General features: G+C 39.1%; 1 protein-coding gene across 2 annotated transcripts in view; it reads right to left on the reverse strand.

Moving 5' to 3' along the window:
• Positions 1-3,541: 3,541 nt before the first annotated feature.
• Positions 3,542-21,477, reverse strand: part of LOC140381148 (cyclin-dependent kinase-like 5) — a 58,170-nt gene continuing 40,234 nt past the window's right edge. The window contains exons 9-21 of one of the 2 annotated variants that reach the window (XM_072465170.1): positions 20,164-20,250; positions 19,469-19,549; positions 17,991-18,166; positions 16,513-17,091; positions 15,556-15,929; positions 14,672-15,012; positions 12,552-12,653; positions 11,762-11,864; positions 9,588-9,807; positions 8,788-8,893; positions 7,706-7,828; positions 5,622-5,909; positions 3,542-4,400 (exon numbers count right to left, since the gene is read on the reverse strand). In XM_072465170.1, coding sequence (XP_072321271.1) covers positions 3,996-4,400; positions 5,622-5,909; positions 7,706-7,828; positions 8,788-8,893; positions 9,588-9,807; positions 11,762-11,864; positions 12,552-12,653; positions 14,672-15,012; positions 15,556-15,929; positions 16,513-17,091; positions 17,991-18,166; positions 19,469-19,549; positions 20,164-20,250 — 2,985 coding nt within the window. In that variant the 3' untranslated portion in view covers positions 3,542-3,995. Of the gene's footprint in view, positions 4,401-5,621; positions 5,910-7,666; positions 7,829-8,787; positions 8,894-9,587; positions 9,808-11,761; positions 11,865-12,551; positions 12,654-14,671; positions 15,013-15,555; positions 15,930-16,512; positions 17,092-17,990; positions 18,167-19,468; positions 19,550-20,163; positions 20,251-21,477 lie in introns of both variants that reach the window. The other variant, XM_072465169.1, reaches the window with a different exon arrangement.

The raw sequence follows: 21,477 nt of genomic DNA on the forward strand, positions 1-21,477 counted from the left end.
TCTCCTTTCTTTTCATAACAAGAAGTACTGTATTTTTCCCCTTTCCCATCATGCTTCAGGAGTGTTTGTGTATCTATAATGTCTTATCCTAAAAACGTGTCCTGTCTCCAACAAAACGTGTGCATTTGTTTATTTCACATCGACGACGAAGTCAAGAAGCAAAAGAGTCGTTCAAAAATGTCCAGGTAGCTTTTATTACGAGAACCTAACATTTTAAAGTCTGTGTAGATACAATATTATTTTATTTACACCCTGTAATAAATGGCGAAACATGAAAACGACTGCAAACAAACGTGACAGTGACTTGAAGTTTGAAGCCCCTGGTCTGCAAGGCAATAATACCAGTATCAGTTTTTTAGATTTTAACAGTTTTAGGACACGCTGAAGGGCACTTTAAGGGGATATATATATATATATATATATATATATATATATATATATATATATATATATATATATATATATATATACGTTAACAAATAAATAAAATAACAGAAGCCTTATATCATACTTTATATCATACTTTTATCGTTAGAAAAAATATATACACACCGTAACTGTTTTATTACATTTATCACCTCTTATCGTTCGTTTAGAAGTACATGCTGTGTTATTGTGTCTGGCAGACCAAATGTGGTACAAAAATACAAACAAATACAGTCATTTCAAAACATAATTAAACTATTATACTGTCTTTTTCCAACTTTTAAATTGATAAATAAATACTGTGGAATCGTCACAAACTGTCTCGTCAGTCGTGGTCTTACACTAGAAATTCCACACTATTTGGCTCATTTTGAAATACTTTTATGATATAGAAGAAAAGAAAATGAAAGAAATCTCACGTTATTTCAATAGCTATTTCTCGACATTTTTCTCAACATACAGTACACGTTTACGCTTTCGTGAAGGTAGAGCAAGGTTGTCCCTGATTGTGACGGTGACGCAAACGCAACACACAGATTCATAACATGGCTTTACAAAAAACAGTTAACGCAAGTCGGAAAATGTTAAATCTTCAGTGTAAACAATCTTAGTTTTACAGTTCTCTTTTTCTCAACACATTCGGGACCAAACTGTGTGGTCAGTGGTTTCTGTGGCCACAATCTTCATATGAATCCCTCTCATTCCACTGTATTAACAATGCAAGACCTGTATTATATTGTATTTTGGCTAAAAATGTCGGTAGAATGAACATCCAAATTGTACGGAACAGCTTTATAATCAAACAGTTCAATATATAGCCTTAAGTATTAGACACATTTGTCTTTTTCATTCAAAAATAGGGCACTTAATTCCTTTATTCTGGATCCCTATTAGTAATAACTGCAGCAATAACTATTCTTGGTGTCCAAATGAAGAGTTAATTTGCAAAAGCGGATACGAATCATTAAAACAAATTTAATTCTTGAACTAAACTGTTAATAATGCATGTAGAAGATGGTATCAAATAAAAAATGTGATCGGTTTTTGAAAATAAACTCGCTATATATTCTAAATTAAGACAAATGTTGTACTTGGCGGCGCTTTTCTCTGGTTAAATTTAAATCCTAGACCAGCCTCTTTCTTTGGCGATTTACCGAACAATAAATTAGTTTTTCCATTTACCAACAGTTTGAACATATATATTATTATTATTATATATTATAGTCAGGCTTGTAGTACAAGAGGTATATGCTTAAATACTGTCCTGCTTTGTGACATTACAGTAGGTTAAAAGGCTCGTAGATACTTTCCAGTCGCTTCATGAACAAGGCGCGGTTAAGGCTGAATGAAATGGCAGTCTGAAGCTCACGATGAAGCTGGGGACGGTTTCACGAAGCAGATCTCATTCAAACATGTCAATTATAAACATTAACGTGCCCATAGTATACAAGTGATTTGTGAGGAAAACGTTAACATTTTAAGAATGACTTGAATTTGTATTAACAAAAAATGATAACATAGATAACATGTTCAAATTCAAAGTTAAACAGTCTAATATTTGTACTATTTTTTATGTTATTGTGATCTCAAACAGTAAATAATGGCGTTTTGTAGCAATCAATGTGTCCCTTTGCTGACCCCTAGTGGCAAAATATGCACTTTTAATACAAATAAATAAACAAATGTTGACCCAAAATAAATATAGCATGTGCCTCTTTCCTGATATATTTTACATTAATTATATATCGATTAAATAGATACAAACTGAAATTAAATCATCTTTGTTTTGGATCAACACTGTGACAAAACAAAAAAAGAAAAAAAAACGTTTATTTTTGTATGGTTTTTGAGTTTACTGTGATTTGTTATAATAAGCAAATAATCCAAAACAGCAGCAGATGTATGCCCTTGTCTACAGTACATGGGTAATAAATAAATAAATAATAAATAATAAAACATGATGGACTAAACTTAGTGAAACCGTCCCCTTTGTAAACCTAAATGACACGTAAAGCACAGAGCGGTTTGGACACTGCAGAACGTGTAAACAGTACTGAAGTAAAAGGATGTGGTGGCGCTGTTCCGAGTTCTCTAGGTTCAATTCATCCCGTTTTTGAGGAAAATGAATCCAAAGGAACTTGTTATAAAGTGACGTTTTGTGAACGACATGTTAAAGCAAACCGAACGACATTCACTTGTTAAATATTCCTTCAGACATTTCGTATTTATCGACACATAAATATCTATCTATTTATTTGAGAGGAAACTAAAGCTCTTGCATTTACACGTTTATTCTATATTATTTGTTTAATCATTATTCCCATTTATCCTACATACTGTGTCATTTATAGCTTATATCCTTGAATTGAAAACAAATAAATAATCAATAAATAATGTGTATATAAACGTTTTTTTTTTTTGTTCTTCTTATCAAATAGATTTGGAAAAAGTTCATTGGCAGCCTGTGTTTTGTAGTTCCAGTGCAGTCAGCAGGAGATGGCGCTAGAGAGGCCGCGAGGACAGTTTGTCACTGAAACAAAAACGTAGAAGAAAAACAAACTCGCAGGTGATTCTGGCTCAGACCTCCACTGTGGGACACAACTGGTCTGCAAAACAACACATTTACACTAAACTAAACTAAACTAAACTAAAACAAACTAAACTAAACTAAACTAAAACAAAACAAACTAAACTGAGCCAAAAGTCTGATCAATAAATACAAACGACATCTTCATTTCTTTACTTTCTACATTTAAAGATGCACTAAACAACTTTTCCGGTTCTTACTGCCTCTGTTATTGCCTGCAACCAGGTCAGATCTGTGGAGAGGCGACCACAGCACTGCTCAAGGAAAGAATGCATATATTTTTGAGCAACAAAAAGTCATGTAATTAGATCAGAAATGTTATGTAGTGCACCTTTAAAATGAGACTGAACACAAAATCAGCTTGTTTTTTTGTCACTTAAATTGCATTATCTTTAGATGCATTATCTTCAGGTCCAGTTAGTTTTGTTATTGTTGCGAGATAAGTGTGATTCTGGTTAGTTTTGCAGGGTTTCTTTTGGTCTAACAGTCTAAAACAGTCCAGTTCCTTATTAAGACAGACCGATATCGTTTGGCCGATATATCTTGGGCCGTTATTTGCACTTTATTCCTCACACACCCTGACTCCGCCCCCGGGAACTCCCCACGAAGCAGCTAGTTTGAGTGTTTTTGTGCTGTGGGTGGAGTTTGGGCGTTTGTACCACTTTAAATTGGATCTTCGTTCATCGCATTTCATATAATTTCGCTTACGTAATGAATAATACTCAGTAAAGATCAGAAATGTCACGGTAAATCACGTGTTGCTGTCACAGTGTTTGTTTTGTTCAGACCAGATCTGCCCCACAGTGGAGTCTTGAACTGTTCCTCTCTCCGTGTAACCACTGTACCCTCACGGAGCAGGGCGCCCTCTACTGTCTGGTCCTGTAAAGACACTGGCGTAAAGATCTCACTGCAAGCTGACTCTTTCAGACAAAAAAAAAGGTCACCCCAGTGCTTCATGTAAACCGAACTGTCGTAAATAGTTTTAGAGCGCCGTTTCCTTCAGGTCGTTGAGGTTGGGCATCCTGGGGCGAGAGGCGCGGGTAAAAGTGGGTCCGTTCTGCCCCGGTTTGATGCCCAGCTGTTCGTGGGTGAACTGCGCGCCCTCGGCCCGCTGTAGCGCCGACACGTGCCAGCTCGACTCGATCTGTCCCGGCAGAGGGTAGCTGGGTTTGCGGCTCTTGGACTGGACGGAGCTGCTTACGCCCTGGTGCGCCCTGCCGTCCCCGTGGGCTCGTGCGTCGGGGTATCCGGGTTTGGACGGGGGCGGGAGGGTGTTGGGCAGAGGGGCCTGGAAGCGCAGGTCTGGGGGAGGCGGAGGGGGCGGGCCCTGGTTTGGCGAAGAGGGCGAAAGGTGCAGGAGACGACGGAGAGACTTCAGCGGCTGGCTCTGGAGAGGACAAAAGGAAGAGATGGTGTCACCGAACATCATGAGGCATCACAACCACTTTAAGGCTGTCGCTTATGATGATTTAAGCAGTCGTTTAGTCTGCGATTATTGTTCTTGTACTTTGGGACTAATAAGGACACTTAGATAATTCCACCAGCTTTGTTTTATAATAGTTTTAGAGTCTGTATTGTCCAGATACTATTTACAATAATCAAAATAGGGTCACGATTATTCTTTATAGTCGGTTAGTTACAATTGGCTGATTTATCGTTGACCGTGTATTATTTATTTGTAGAGTAAAAGACCACGTGCCAAAAGACCTTGCAAGATTGTCGCTGTGAGTTACGCCTCTTGAGAAGCTGTAGTTTCAAAAAGAAGTGCCACAAAAAAAATGAGATCTTGTGTCTCGTTCTCTTGGCCCCAATCTTGTGTCTCGCCTTGTCCCTATTTATTCTGTATTTCAAGTGTATTTACAAAAGCAGCCATTTTTTGGAAAATCTTGCGTGAAAAGCACATACATTAATACGTTTGAGTTTATCCTTCAGCTGCTCCCTTTTTTGTCAGGAGTCGCCACAATGAACCACATATGAAATGACTAATACTGTATTTACTCCATTGGCGATGAAGAACAGTCTGTGTCCTGTGTTAGATACTGTCACCTCACCCACCCTCAATTTACAATTAAAGGCTTATGAAATGTTGTACAGCAATGATGCCATAACAACATGCTCTATCGTACAACATAAATGCATTATAAATTGCAGAGTTAACAAGCTTCCGACTACTGCAATAATGCAGTACCTAATGCCAGTCGGGTTTTATTATCTTATTTTTCCCGTACACCGTAGTGGCTTTCAGGTCATTGGATTAGTGTTCCTGCATGAACCCACGCAGCAGTAGCTCAGTGATAGAGTGCTCGTCTTCTGATCTGAAGGTCGGCGGTTTGAAATAAGTGCCCAACCCAAACCGTATTCAGTGTAAAATTTGGCGAAATGCTGAATCTGTGGAGCCGAGAGAGAAGACATTTAATATATAAGACGTTGTGAATGCAAAATTCTATGTATTTTGCTGTTTTATATAATGAAAACATACATTCAGAAAACTTTCATGACCCCTTTTTGGGATATCCATGTAACGAGATACACGTGTACATTGTGGGGTACTACACGGGGCCTTCTGTACATTGTTGCACACTACATGACGTATGTAGACTGTGGTTACCTGTGAATGTGAGTCCACTGGTTTCTCTGAGGGCCACTCCACTCTCTCTCTCTCCCTCTCTCTCTCCCTGCCTCTGTCTCTCTCCCTCTCTCGCTCTCTCTCCCTCTCTCGCTCTCTCTCCCGTTCTCGCTCTCGGTCCCGTTCTCGCTCTCTGTCCCGGTCTCGCTCGCAGCTCTGCTCTCTCTCTCGGTCTCTCGATCGCTCGCGGTTTTTCCGGCGGCTGCTGTGATGAGACGAAGACTTGGAGCTTCTCTGTAGCGAGAGGTGTTCCTGCCCGTTACCAGGGACCTGTGCCAAAATAGTACAGTTTTGTGACAAATTGTTCAAAATACACACATTGTAGCGGACAAAATGTACACTGCCTGTCGCCACTTATGTTCAAATAAGAAAACACAGCAAGTCCTCTCCTCCTGCTAGAGAACTGCTGCAGCTGAAGATCTTTCAGATGATACACAGTATTTAAACTAAACTGATGCAGTGAGTAGCTCATTTCTGAAACAACCATGTGGAAAGACAAATCCCGTGGTCATAGATGATGTCAGTGTGTTTGAAAAGGGTCAAATCATTGGCATCAAGCAGAGAAAACATCTAAAGAGAAGCAGAGACTAATGTACCACAGATCTGAACCTCAGTGAGAGTGTTTGGAGCTGGAGCAGGCTTTGTGCAGAGGTCACTCTCATCATCAACACAAGATCAACTGTGAAATATAATGACACACTGGATGGAAATAAATACTTAAATATTGCAGAAGCTTATTGAAACTATGCCACAGTGAATGTGCTCTGTAATCAATGCTAAAGGTGGTCCTACAAATATTAGAGCATGTGACCTTTTATTTCTTATTTTTTGGCCAGGCAGTGTACCGTATTTTCCGGACTATAGGTTTTTTCATAGTTTTAGCTGGGGTGCGACTTATACTTATATTTATACTTAAATATTTATACTTATACCCCGGAGCGACTTATATGTGATATTATTTGTTATTTTAACACTTGCAACCGCATTTCATACTCCAGTGCAACTTATATATGTTTTTTTTCTTCTCTATTGTGCATTTTTTGGCTGGTGCGACTTATAGTCCGGAAAATGCGGGTTTATATTTAGTGAAAGGACAGAGGTCAGCTGTGAGGATGCTGCTGCTCAAACTGAAGTGTTGAGTTGGGTGTTGCGGTAGCTGTGCCGCTGATGCTGCACCTGAGTTCTGGTTCTGGCTGCAGGGTCCAGGGGCTCAGTTTTGTCGTGTCAATCATTTGTTTTTGTAGCTTCAATCTAAAGGTGCACTGTAACATGCATAACGTGTGATGGGAGGTCCCTTGCTTGCATCTCTCCGTCGAGATAGAAACGTTTAATGCCATACTGTGGAACATTCCAGGCAAAGCAATAACATCCATGAGTCAAGCAGGTGGCGGACCCTCCATCAGAAAAGTTACATAGTGCACCTTTAAATTGAGTCTTCATGCATTTCTTTGAAAGTGGCAAAACAAAAGACCTTGATGGTCATTGTCCATCAAAATGCCTCTTTGTTTTGTTGGCAAAAGTTTTTGATAAATAGTATTAGAGCACCTTGTTTCAAAGTTCATGGTCCTTACAAAATATTAAAACTACTAAATGTCGACACATATTTGGGATAAACAAGGTGCTGGTAATACAATGCTACAGCAAAATGCTTTAAAGAAGACCATGCAGTGCAAAGGTGTTTTTCCAGATGCTCTTATTTTATAATCCTGTCTTGATCATGACAGACAGGTAAATGATAGAAAGGATTTAAAAATAAGAGCACAACGAGTATCCAGACTCTTGAGAGTTACAACACTCTTCTACAATTAAAAATAACTTACTTAAAAGCATCCATTATTGAACATCTGCTCTTCTATGTTCCTATTTGATTAAGTTTTGAAACAAAGACAATCCCACTATGATCAGTGTTCCCCCTTAGTCCCGATCATAAGTTTGAATAAAAGCGTGTTAATGATCCCAGTAGGAGTGTGGTAGCTCTGCGTTTGGCCAGTGTGAGCGGCATGCGTGCTCAGTGTGTGGTAGATTACTGGCGAGGCGGGGTAGGGCGGGGCCGGCTGCTGTTGTACCATAGGAGAGCCCACTACAGGCAGCACTTTAACGGCTGAGTTGTGCTTGAGGCTGTTCTTAGAGCTAAAAAGGGGGAAGAGGCTTTTCTTGATGCTTGGGTTCCTCGTGTCCTCCATGTCGTTCTGTGGAGCAGAAAATGCACAGCTGTAAACGGCTCTTTGCAGCGCTACAGTGGTTCTATACAGCACAGAAGTGATTCAATACTAATACTACTTCACCTATTTATCATGTTTAAAAATGTAAAATAGTTAGCGTGGTGTTTTTTTGACTAAAAAGAGCATAAAAGAGGTGAAAGTGGACCACAGAAGAAGTTATAGAGTCATATTTAGTTACAAAACACAATAACACGAATGCGCTTATTTATTAATTGATTCTTGTTTAACTTTTTTAATGATTTTTAGACTTTATTAGACAGAAGAGTAAAGTGTGAAATGGAGACGAGCAGGGAGGACATTCAGCAAATTGTTGGAGGCAGGATCCCACAACACAGAGCCTGACATATGTGCAGTTGCTTAGACCACTGCACCACAGGGCAGCACATTATTAAAAACATTTTATTTACATGTTAGATATTGCCTTGTACGGCTGAATATGGTTTCAATGTATAAAGCTCTTTTCCATCGTGAGCACTCAAAGCACAAGGCGACTGAAGTGTGTTGCCCAAAGACACAAAGGCCGGAAGTAGAGGAGGGAATCAAACTGTGACCTTTGTGCGACGCTACTGTCACACTCAATTAAAGGTGCACAATGTCCCTTTTCTGGGGAAGAGACCTGCTTGTCTCCATGGAGATGGTACTGCTTTGCCTAGAACGTTCCACAATATGACATGAATTAATTATTTCCATGGAAACAAGCTGGTTGCACCTCCAGGCCAAGTTACAGGTCAGATTCATGTTTGTTTAAGGCAGATTTGAAATAACATCTCTATGGAGACAAGCAGGTAAAGTGACAAAGTGCACCTTTAATTCAATAAACCGTTTGAAGTGCAGAGCTAAATCAAATGTTTCGGTTAAATGTTGAAACCTTTTAATAACTTGACAGTGAACAAGAGATCGGAGTTGTGTGAAGAACGAGCTCTTACCATCTGAGTTTTCTTCTTTTTCTTCTTCATAGCTCTGAAAAATCCTTGTTTCTCCTTCTCTTTGGTGGGCTCTGGGGGGTTTATGACCATCACCTCTGCTCCAGGCCTGGAAAACACATTAAACACAACACATTTCTATAGTGCCCTCCTTATGTTCATAATAAAAAACATCTAGCCGAGTTCAGGGGCAGTGTACAATTTCACACTTGTGTCACACCTTGTGAGGACATTCTGTTGTTTATGCAAAAGATATGAGATCGTTCTGCTGTTTGTGTCTTGTGTCACATGTTTGAACGGCTTTACACAAATTATCATGTTAAGACTTTTATAAATATTCTATAACTAAATTGCACACAAACTGGTTCATAAAGTTCATCTCAGTTAGCTTGCTCAGTTAGTCAGATTTAAATTGATTCTTGCTTGTTTGAGTAATCCTGTGTTGTCCTGCATTTGAGGCTCAAGTGGTCAGAAAATTCCTGTTTTCCCCTACCCCCCATGCCCGCCCACATCCCTGAACTTAGTGATGTAGGGATCTAAAATGTCACGTAGAGTAATCAAAAATAAAAACATGTAAATGACTATCTGCTGCTTGTTAAAGTGAAATGCAACAATGAAGAGGCGGAGCTTGTGAGGTTTGAACAGGAAGTCAATGGACCTGTTTGTATAATCAAGCAGTTTAATATGAATATTGTGGTTTACAATGAACAAAATGTTAAATGAGTATCGACTTATGTTTTAGTTAAATGCTAATTACCTGAAAACACACACACAGCATGTCTCCTTTATGTCTGGCCACTCACCATTCAAAAGCCGTCTGCCTCTTGGAGTGGTTGCCCATGGAGACGGGCGGATGGTTGGGGTCTCCGGGCATCGCCGCCACTCCGGGCACTCCGGACACGACAGACACACTCTGCACAACAGTGGCACCGGGAACTCCGGGCATCCCGGGCACAACCGGCCCTCGAGGCTGACCCACGGCGTCGTGGAACGAGGACGAGTTGTCCGGCCTGGGCGAGGGCACTGACCAGAGACAACAAAACAAGTGTTAAAATAAAAACTAAAGGTAAACTATTATATACATGTGTGTTTTTGGTTTAATTTAACACCTAAACCAAAAACACACATGTATATAATAGTTTTGCATCACATATGGTTATCTTTCAAAAAAGGGATGTAAATGCTTTGTAACGTTAAAGCTGTGTTTCAATAATGCAAGCAATTTAAATTAAAGTATGAAGTAGTTATGTCACAATTAATGATGTCATGCTATTACGATTATTAAGTCTCACTGAAAAACTGAATACATTTAAATGTGACAAAAACAGCCGGATAAAAACAAGTTCTTAACATTTATGTATTTTGGGTTATATTGAACAAAAAATACTTCAAATTCTTCTATTTTTTCATTCTTATTATAATATTGAGACCCAATGACATCCCTAGTCACAATACCAAATTTGAATTTTACCATTAATGTGAGCTGAACTTTATAATTATGGATGATTGTTGGTACTGTAATTACTTTGGGATTTGAATGCATTTTTCCTGCTGTGTGAAGCACTTTGAATTGCCTTGTGTATGAAATGTGCTCTACAAATAAACTTGCCTTGCCTTTCTGTGATCTGATTATACACGATTATCAATTAACCAAATCATCTTAATATCCCTAATCCAAGAGTGTTCCACCAAAAAGGTTACATTTTCCAAAATGTTGTCTTTTTGTTGAATTCTGATCCATGTAAATGCCAAAAAACAAATGACAAAACATCTTAAAAACGTCAAACCGCATAATTTGAAATTTTTGGAATAAAACCGTGTCATTAGCGTAAACTACTTTTATGTTGATGAACAGGAGAAGCCGTTTTCTTTTCACTATCAACAAAAGAAAATTCAAAAATAGCTGTTGTTACATTTCCAAAGAAAGTGAATGGCATGTGTCGTGCTGTTGGACACAATCATGTAACAAAGGCCAGTTCAGAGCGCGTCTGACCCAGAGTGAGCCAAGAGCACACTTCAGACAAAGGACAGCGCCTGAGTGCATTTTGAAGACTCATTTGAAAAGAGAATACAGCTTAATGAGGTTCAAAATTGTCATCGCAAATTTTAAAATACACAAACCCGATTACCTACAGATTATGATTATGGAGGCACTGACAATCGTTTAATACAATTTTAAGGGTAATAATAAAAACGTGACAAATGTTATTTTCAGAACAGGTTACCAATAAATAAATAAATAAATAAATAAATGAATAAATAAATGAATACATAAATAAATAAATAAATAATATTGTTCTCATTCTATTTATTCAACCAGATTTTCTCAGGAAGTTACAGTTATTTAAAAAAAAAGTTAAATACTATTGATTTTAGGTTTATATAACAAAAAATGAGCAACAATGAATTTCCAAGGTAGAAATGTCAGTTAGTTTGCTGTTCTATCACAGAAGAAACTTTCTGGCCTCAAAGTTGTATTTGAGCTTCAGAAAAATCTATCGATTGTGATGAAGTATATGTCTGTAGATAATACATAAATAAACTATTGTGGGCTCAACATTTCTGTAACTGTTTGTCCAGTAAAACCTAAAAAAAAAGATTTTGCCTTCATCAAAAATGCTTATTGTCTATTATATTCTAATATGAATTAAACAAATGCAACAGTAAATGTGCTAAAACCAGGCTCTGTTATGAGTCACATGTGTCTGAGTGGTTTTCATTTGACAAATTATTCTGTGGTATATCCCTGTTTCTCATTTGAAATCACACCGTGTTCCACTTTACATTTTTTCCGTTTCTCAATGTTTTAAAAGGTCAACTAACACCTGTGAGTGAATAAACACAAGCGAGAGGAACATTCGAGGCATCTCCATGAAGACGCCGCAAACAGAAATGATATTTTTTGTTGTTGTCTTTATAATCAGACTGATGTGAATGTGACGGTTCAGGTTGCTCCCGCCTAAAGCCCAAAGTTCACCTCTGTAGAAGCTGCCGACTCTGCGAGGCATCGACTCAGTGAAGATCATTCGGTTCTCTTTGGACACTCCGTCTTCCACGTGAGGGTCGTGGTACATGACCTGCTACGGGACCCCACAGGTGAGGAAAAACACCATTTAACAATATAAATGATCAATTATAGATATTGATATAACACTATTAGGTTATAACCAAGTCGCCTTACATGATATAAGACAGTGTTAAGCTTTTTCAATGGGCCACATATACATCAGCAACGACATGCAACGAAGCTTCAACACAAAATATATGGATCCTTTTTGTAAAGATTTGTAAAAGAAACAAGTGATTTAAAGAATTAAAAGACATAAACTCAACTATTCATTGTAGTCCAATCAATAATTTACATAGAGTCAGTACTATCTCATGGGATGAAAGCTTAGTAATGTAATTATATGTGTTTAAAGCCAATTCATCTATGTTTTTCTTATGATTTTTACTATTCTTATGCTACTGAATGAATAATTATAAAGCTAATTCATCAGTCACCACAACTCTCACATTAATTAAGAAAACCTATGGGGAAATTGGAAACGGAACATATTTAGATGCTATTTTAAAGTCAGTTTACAATCTTACAGACACAAGCCATTCATTCCTGACCCCTTCAATCGTCTTTACGCTTTAATTCGCCTCTGACAAAGTTAACGGGAATGCCTCTAGCTTTGCATCCAAACTGCTTATGTCGGAACGCATCGCTCTGCACGGTGAGCGTGTATTTGGCACAGCGGAGTGAACGTCGTTGCTCGGACCTCGTTTTTAGAGCGCTGTGAGTGAAAAGCGGCGGTGTTGTCCCGCGACGACTCTTTGATGGGAGCACAGGGGTGGCTCATGTCTTTAGGAGACTGCTCGCTCTGTCAAAGAGACGCACAGATGCAAGTCAAAGCAGACAGAGGGCAGCAGCGAGCATGAGGATGACGCACAGCACACAGCACACGCTTCAGATGCAGCACAAAGCGTGTACACACACATATATATATATTCTGGTTTAAAGGTGTACTGTAGAACTTTTGTGCCGTAGGATCCGCCGCCTGCTTGTCTCCCTGTGTTTAGATATGTTTAATACTGTGCAATGTTCTAGTCTAGCCTGTCAAGAGAACATTTTTTTAGTATTTTTTTGTACTTTTGAAACATGTATTTGTACTTGTAATTGAAAATGACACTGCCCCATCCACTCTGTCTGAATAAGCATAAAATATGAATCCAAAATGCTACTAAAATTGTGTTAAAAAGTATAGAGTGACTAGTATCTGAGAAATATTTTTCACTTTTACTTAAAAGTACAGATTTTATTTTTGCCATGTAACGGTACTTTTACTTTTACAAAATGTACAAAATGTATTCATCGTGTGCATCTTTCTTTGCACAAACAAGACACTTTTTGTAGAGCTTCTGCCTTTTAGATTTTCAGACTTTATCTACATGATTTTATTTACTTTAGCCTGAGGGAAAGTGTCAAAATAAACCAAACTGAACTGAACGTGTTGTTATTCTTGTATTTCATTAGCATTGCAGTTGTAGAGGGTTGAATAATTGACTACCGGTAGCTAATTAAGTGTTTCATTCGTCTCATCTTATATTATTGCATTTTATTTTTCTTGTTTTACATTTGAAATAGTGTTTACTGGGATTATCCACTTTCAACATCATCGTTTACCGTGATATGTTCTGTGACAGTAAATCAAAATGTGTTATAATGATAGGTCTCTGCAAAGCAATAACGTCTCCATGGAAACACGCCGCCGTCCGACCCTCAAGCACAACATTTACGTATCAAAAAGTTATGTCATGTAAATATTTGAGCTCAACTTGTTGCCGGTTCCTCTTTGTTCTTCGCTTTATGAACAGCTGCAGATCAGAAACGTCCCACAAGAGCTACAATTTTGTCGTTTGTCATTCAATCAATGATCAAACCTGTCCTCATATTCCTTATATTCATCTCGTTTCAGAAGAATAATTGTACTGTTTCATCTTTATCAGATGATACATGCTCTCTTACTTATTGCCTGATAAAGAAGAAAGAATACACTTATTTAAATCTGAATTATATCTTGGATGCAATGATAATTATTGCATTGTTATTCTTGTGAATGGGAATCGTAACTTACTCGATTTTGCACATTTGTTAGCTGCATTATACTCTAGGCCAACACTTGCATCCTAATTAATAGATAATTATCATCAAGAAAAGACCAGTACATTCCCAGTGTGAATTATTAGCACTAATGATTCTATAAATAGTTGTTCTTCCTCATTAACGCAACAACTACTGTACATATTTGCGGCGCAGTTATTTTCTGTTTGAGAAAATCAGAGTTTGTGCCAAAATTATGTTCACAACCAGTTTAGCGCACACAGTTTATTTATAGAAAGGAGTTGTGAAATCTCTCGCCTAAGAACGGTCAAGGGTAAAAAAGGACATAAATCATCTGGTCAATGTCAAGTTCAAGGTCCAGCTTACGTCTGTCTTTTTGCTAAATATATCGCTTTTGCACTTGATCAGGGAAATGAAAAGCACAGTTTTTTAAATTAAAAATAGACTAACATGAAATAAGCGTCTTTTTTTTTCTCTTTTATTTTTGGATATTTACTGTGAGCAGGCACAAAACTGACTCGTACTTGGCTGCGAACATTACATACTATGCCTTTTAATAAGAAGTCAATTCTGAGTTTTAAATTAGTTCTCATCATGGACAAGGCAATCATAAACACACTGCCTTATTTCAAAGTGTGCCTGATTTAAATAGGTTTCCATTTCAAGCCTGCAATAGGACATGACCACTTTGGAACTGATGACGTCTGATTAAAAACACACCACTTTCAAAGGGGCGAAGGCTTTTTGAGATTGAAGGTCTGCATGAGGGCGACTAACCTTGGTCATGGTGTCGGTGCAGTCTTCCCGGGACGAGCTGACGGAGTGTCCTGTGAGCGTGGTGCGGTGCTGGAGCTGAGGGGAGAGGAGCTGGAGGCTGCTGGCCCGCGTGGGGATGGCCTGGCCCGGGACAGGCAGGCCGGGCGCCGCTCCTGCCTCCGCCGTGCCGTGGGCTCGGTGCCGCTCCCTCCGCACGTACATGGAGTGTCTCTGCGGGCGCTGCTGCGAGGAGAAGGGCGAGGTGTAGCCCAGACCGTAGTGGTACGACTCGTGAGGCGACGGGAGCGTGTGAGTTGAGGAGATCCCAGGTCCTCCCGGGTCCAGCAGCTCTGAGCCCGGTTCTACGGCAGCAGACATAAACACATCAGACACTGGGATTCAGTTTTGACTCTGAACTATTAATCAGCAATAACATATGCCAACTTTACAAATGCAATTGTTTTGAGGACGTTGATAAGCTCAAAACTGGATTTTTTTCAATGTTAAAAGAGTGCACTATTAATAAGCCTATCAGTCCTCATTTACATCTTTCTGGAGTGATCAGATTATTGAAATGTCATGCAAACAGTTATATCAGAGTAATCTGACTGTTCACACCTGTGCAGGTTTTGACAAGGAGAATCATGCAAAAAAGGGTAAACTAATGTGGCAAAAATTACAGAGAACACGTTATTTATTATTATACAAATACAACAGTTACTAATTAACACACAAGTTACCAACAGTTTTTGATGATAAGATGTATTTTGTGCTGTAAACACACACCAAACCCTGATCTATTATTGGGTTATCTGATTGTTCCATTTAACAGTTATGTAAATGTACCGTGTTGGGAGGAATGACCCAATATTGTTAAAGCAATAAAATGAATGTTTTTCCCTCACCTGGCACCAGTGATTTATGTCTGGATTTGTGTCTTGAGGAGGAGTCCAGCGTGCTGCTCTCCATGCGCATGTTTCCTCCGCTGCGCGAGGCTGGGCTGTGGCCGGAGCGGTCGCTGTGTCGGTTCGAGGGGCTCCCGGGGGGTCCCTGCGGCCCCGTCTGGGTGTTCAGGTCCAAACAGCTGGCGGGGAAGAAGCGCGCCCCCGGGCCCACCGCTGGAGTGTTGGCGTTGGGGTCGTCTGGGTGAAGCCGCGTGTCGCTGAGGTTTCCCACAGATTTGGCATCGTTCAGGGCGCTGTGGCTCTTGGACAGGCTCAGGTACGAGGCGGAGCTTTTAGAGGAGGACGACATGGAGCCGTGGGCCGAGTCAGCCATACTGCGAGCACAGGGGGACAAGACGCCAAAAATGACTTCAAATGTTAAATTACTGTAGAAAAAGATTCAGTTGTTATTACTATTAGTCGTTGTCCATATACATAATACATAGCCACCTGTATCTTTACTCTACAGAGTTTTTACAAATAAAAGTAAGTCAGTGGGAGCACCTTTTATATATAAAATCAAAAGTGCTTTACAAAGTGCAACATTTAACAAATTAAAACAAACACATAAAAGCCAAAAGCTTCTTTAAATAGAATAATCTGTCTTTGAACTGTGCATTGCAACAATTGAATTTCCCCACTGTGGAAAAACGGCTCTATTACTATATTTCAGTTGGGTAAAAGTTGTTTTGTGATGTGAGTATTTTGTTTATTTAACTTTATTTTGCAAAGACACACAAATTGCTTGTGTGAATGCATCAATGTGACTGTATTATTTTAGATGGCCAGAAGAGCCATAGGTGCAGAATGGAAGTCATGACTCAGAGCAGAGCGAAAAAATAACTGTGAACACGTTTTCAGAAATATAAAAAGCTTGGAAAATGTACAGTTGAATGTCACATCTTAAATAGAATCCACCTCTGAGTGTGTCCGTGGCGTCCATGTTTCTCTGGCGCAGATTGGAGTGTGTTGGTCTTTCCCTCTAGAAAAGTGTGCCTCCCCGTCTGCTGCTGCTGCTGCTGCTGTTGTTGCTGCTGCTGCTGCTGCTGTTGCTGTTGCTGTTGCTGTTGCTGCTGTTGCTGTTGCTGTTGCTGCTGCTGCTGCTGCTGCTGCTGCTGTTGCTGCGGCGGCGGCGGCTGCGGCTGGGACCGGGAGGATCCGGTTTTCGAGTGTCCGTACTTCGCCCCATGTCCCGGGTCGGACAGTTTTGGCGAAGGTCCCAAATTGAAGTCAAACTCTTTTGTCTTGTCTTTGGGGCTGAGCAGGTGCGGCAGGATGTTGTTGTTGACCAGGTCTTTGTTGGACGAGACCGACCGGTTCAGAGTCTGGGACAGATACTGGGTTTTGGGGTGCAGGGTGGGACTCAGGCTCGACGGAGCCCCCTTGTTACCGTTGAGGAAGTTGTCATTGCCGAGGTGATGGAGGTCGCCGTGGCGAGGGAGGCTGGAGCATTCTTTACTGTTGGAGCGACGTTGAGAAGTGCTCTTACTGTGGCTCCTAATGGCACACACAAATACACACATTTTTACACTTTTAAATGACTGAACTTGTTTAAATAACTACTGTAAATAGGACGGAACCAGGACTAAACTGGGACTATACCAATTCAACAGTTTTGTCCTGGTTGATGCTGAGATGCTTGATAAAGTGTCTTTTAAAACATTATGGATCTTTTAGAGACAAGCTTTTAAACCTGATGAGTTATGGAATTAACATTCCTGGCAAGGCAAGTAGAGCACCTTCCCAAAGTGCTTTGCAGAACAGGAAAAGATGCATTAACTCAATACAATACAAACAAAAACAAATAAAAGCCCAAGTCTATTGTCTGAGCCTGAAGCCAGTGCAGAGACCTGAGAACAGGACTCATGTGATCGTACTTCCTCGTTCTTCCTCCTTGTCTCCTGCATGCTCTTTTTCACTGTATTTTAGACATCCAATCCCACATGGCAGAAAAGCTCTGAGCTGACGTTTATCACACATACTAAGAGCACAAATAGTTTTTTATCACCTACAGAACATGGCCAGAGTCTGCTCCATTCTCCCTCGGGCCAACGCAGAGATGATAATGCATGCTTTTATCACCAGTTATGTGGTGCTCTCTGGTCTTACCAAAAATAATATTTCAGGTTTAGATTGCTACAGAACTCAGCAGCAATGCAATGTGAAGCACTTTGAAATATCCTGAAGAAAGGCAGTGTAAGAGTATAAATCGATTTCACCTTCTTATTCCTACATTGTAATAGACACTGTACATTATAGTGTGTGTAGCCCTATGGTTTCCTCAAAGCAGAATCTAATCTTACCTTATTACCAAACACACCAATACATTAATTCTTCAATAGTTTTGTGTCTCTTTTCCAACTTACAGACCGAGGAATGCTCTGATGTCATCTGACCTGGTTGGGACAGTGTTTTCTCCGTGGTGGTGTGTTTTTCTCTTGGAGGAGCGAGGAGGGTTTGGGGAGGCCGGGGCCGGTCTCTCCCGCTCCACCTGCCTCAGCGGCTGAAACACCGGGTGGTTCAGGCTCTGGTCCGTCAGGTAACGCTCGGTCGGGTTCAACAACAGCAGGTTCTGAAGGAGAGACGGGACACGGTCCAGAGGTTTAATACAGGGGCAGTGTTTCTGAAAGCTCTTCGGGCTGGAGCTGGTGGTACGAGTATTTGTTTTAGACCTGTGTACTATAGTTTTGTTCTCCATAAGGTTAGAACTTTCTTCTCCATGTTGACCTGGTTTATGCCTCGATTACTCCTCTACATATGCGTCTGTTTTTTTGGCTGTATATTGAACTGTATATCGTAATTTTGTCTTTTAAAATTGTCACAGTTATAATGTTTTGGTTCTTACGATTATATTGTGACATGAATAATCACGATTATCGATTCATCTACGGTAATAATCGTGACGTCCGCACTCTGGAATAAATATCCGACGTCTCAGACAAGATCCGCAGATTGAGAACGACTCTTGTATGAGAGTCGCAACGTCTCAGTGTCCGGATGAATACAACTGAATCTTTTCTACAATGGAACACTCCTGGACGAATGAGGGATCATCGGTACAGCGACGTGAATCTTAGGTGGTTCTTGATGTGACATGTGAAAAACCACTGAGTTGGAGTTGTCGACACTTGTTAATTATAGAACCTCAGATAATTTATCCTGTCTCCAAATATCTAGAACAATAGAGTGAATTATGCATATTGTATACTGAATTTGCTGTGATAATGTCTGTAATTGCAGTTCATAAGATCTTCAGTATGATTAGTTAAATTAAGTAATTTATTCATTCGACATGATATTCATTTGATTTGATATTACTTAAAAAAAACACTTTATCGTGCTGTAAATACAAAAATGACATTTAATGCAAAGAAAATATGTAGAATGTAACTGTCAGGCTTAAATGTGAAAATCAGCTAAATTATGTGTATAATAAATAATCAAAACGGCTGAAGTCAATTCAATAGAGATCTATCTGGCAACTATTATGGACTGTTCATTTCAGCAGTTAAAAATGTAAAACAAAACAGCCATACTGGAGATTGCGAAACAAACATGAACAAACAGTGAAATAGACAAAAATAAATGTAAAAATTGTATGTTTCGGTTATTAAAAATTGTCTAAAAGTATGTTGTTTTTTCTTAGCATCTTCTACAGATATTATCTATCAAAATAATGTCTGGTGTAATTATCAAGCAAGGATGGAATACTATTTTGATGGCAGTAAAATACATTTAGCATTTAAAAACATTAGCCTCCCATGACTTTTTAAAATGGCTCTTGTCTGTTTTTGCCAATAAACTCGTCAATTAAGTCCATAAAGCGTATTCATATTGTTTCAAACTGCATATTTGTGATGTCTTTGACTTTTACCTTCATCAGATCCAACATCAGACCGCTCATGATTCCTTGATACCTCCGCTCTAAAGTCTGCGGATGAGTTACAGAAGGAAACTGGCACCAAACACAGAGAGAGAAAAAGAAACACACAACTTCAGGATCATTTCACAGCAGCTTCATTGGTCCAAACACTCTTTCTTCACTTCGCGCACCACGCTAAGCCTTCTGGGATATTTTCTCGAGCTGCTAAACCCAACGCCAACCACCTATCTTTCTCATGAGTCATACCAGGCTATTTGGCAAAGCTGCCACCGGAGACGAGAGAGGAGGAGAAATGTAGAAGTAAATAGTCCGTGTTCCTGCTCTGAACTGGGGCGGTGAAGTCAAACGAGAGAGCATCGAGGTCACGGACATAAACATCACCAAGGAAGATGCTGAACCTATAATTTATATTCTTTATACTAAAAAGAAGATGTAATAAATGTTTGATCCATAAACTGTCGATAAATCTTTCTTTGGGTTGTCTGTCCTCCTGATTTAGTCCAGGTTTAGTTCCAGGGTTAGTCCCAGTTCTGATGTGGTGTCTACATGTCAATTCATTTGTGTGAAAAAGCCCAGTAATTACATGCATTCACTACATTATCCATCTCAACCTTGCACGATAGGCTCTTTCAAATGTAATGACATCAGGTGAACCCGAAATGTCGCCGTAATAGATATAAAATTACCCTGATGCCGTGAAATCGAGGGTTGTTGTAGAAGAGCTTCATTTGTTCTGAGGGAAGTGGACCCAGGACCTTCTGAATGGTAAAGAGCTGTGGGCAAAATCATGTGCAATTAGAGCACAAAGCCGACCTCGTCAATGTAAAAGCAAATGGACAGCAGATTGTGCATCATTTGTCAATTAAGCATTTTTTGAAGGTTAAATGCAAAAATAAATACAGACATACAGTATATGTAAGCTATATACATATATACATATATATATATATATATATATATATATATATATAATTTGTGGTGCCTCTCCAGAGGTGGTGTTTCGAAGGTGCGTTGGGTAGACAAAAGACAACGCGCTTGACACTGCTTCGTGATTTAGAAAATGGTTTTAATCATGAATAAGCAGCAGTCAAATACAGATGTCGACAAATCTGGGTCCCCTCTTAGCCGAATTGAGAAAGGACCCCGTTCCTCCGAATCGAGGCGCTTTTATACCTTTCAAAGACAAAGAAAACTCCCTGGTGATCCTGGGCCCCCCATGAGTCCAGCTGTATGCAATTTTAAGGCTATCGTCTTACACTCAGGAGAGGTCAGAAAATTAACCTACACATTCTTCATCGCCCCGTCACTCAACCAAATTTCCTGTTTTTCTACCAGGAAGACTCTCCTGTTTATCCTACACATTCCTATGCAGTTTTCAGATACTTCAATATACACATATATATATATATATATATACATATATATATATATATGTGTATATATATATATATATATATATATATATATACACACATATATATATATGTATATATATATATATATATATATACACACATATATACATATATATATATATATATATATATATATGTATATACAGATTTTCCATTCATACCATATTGTTACTCATAAATGAATACATAAATAAATAAATAGATGGATAAATGTGTGACTATTATAAACTTAGTGCTAGACCCAATTTTATTATTTTATATGAAAATGTTAAGAACAGGAATAGGATAAAGAGAAAGTTTTATTTAACCTCTACCCCAATGAATATACATAAACATAGATGGCCACTTGTGATTAACTTAAAAAGAAAAGAAAAGACAATGGATGGCTCGCACAGTTATATTTTATTTTCTACTTCAAATGAATACTGTTTGAACATTTCTTAAGTTCATTCTCCAAAGGGTTCCACTGCTTTACACCAGGAAAATAAATACAAATTTGTATGCGTAGTTCTTAAAAAATCTAATTTCCTTCTGCTACTCTCAAAAATACTTTGCAAACCAGATGGCAACAAACTGTTTTGCTTT

Source organism: Eucyclogobius newberryi, unplaced genomic scaffold (genome assembly GCF_026437365.1).
Source record: "Eucyclogobius newberryi isolate DKJ021-1_F unplaced genomic scaffold, fEucNew1.0.hap1 SCAF_5, whole genome shotgun sequence".
In the NCBI taxonomy this organism is placed as follows: Eukaryota; Metazoa; Chordata; class Actinopteri; order Gobiiformes; family Gobiidae; genus Eucyclogobius; species Eucyclogobius newberryi.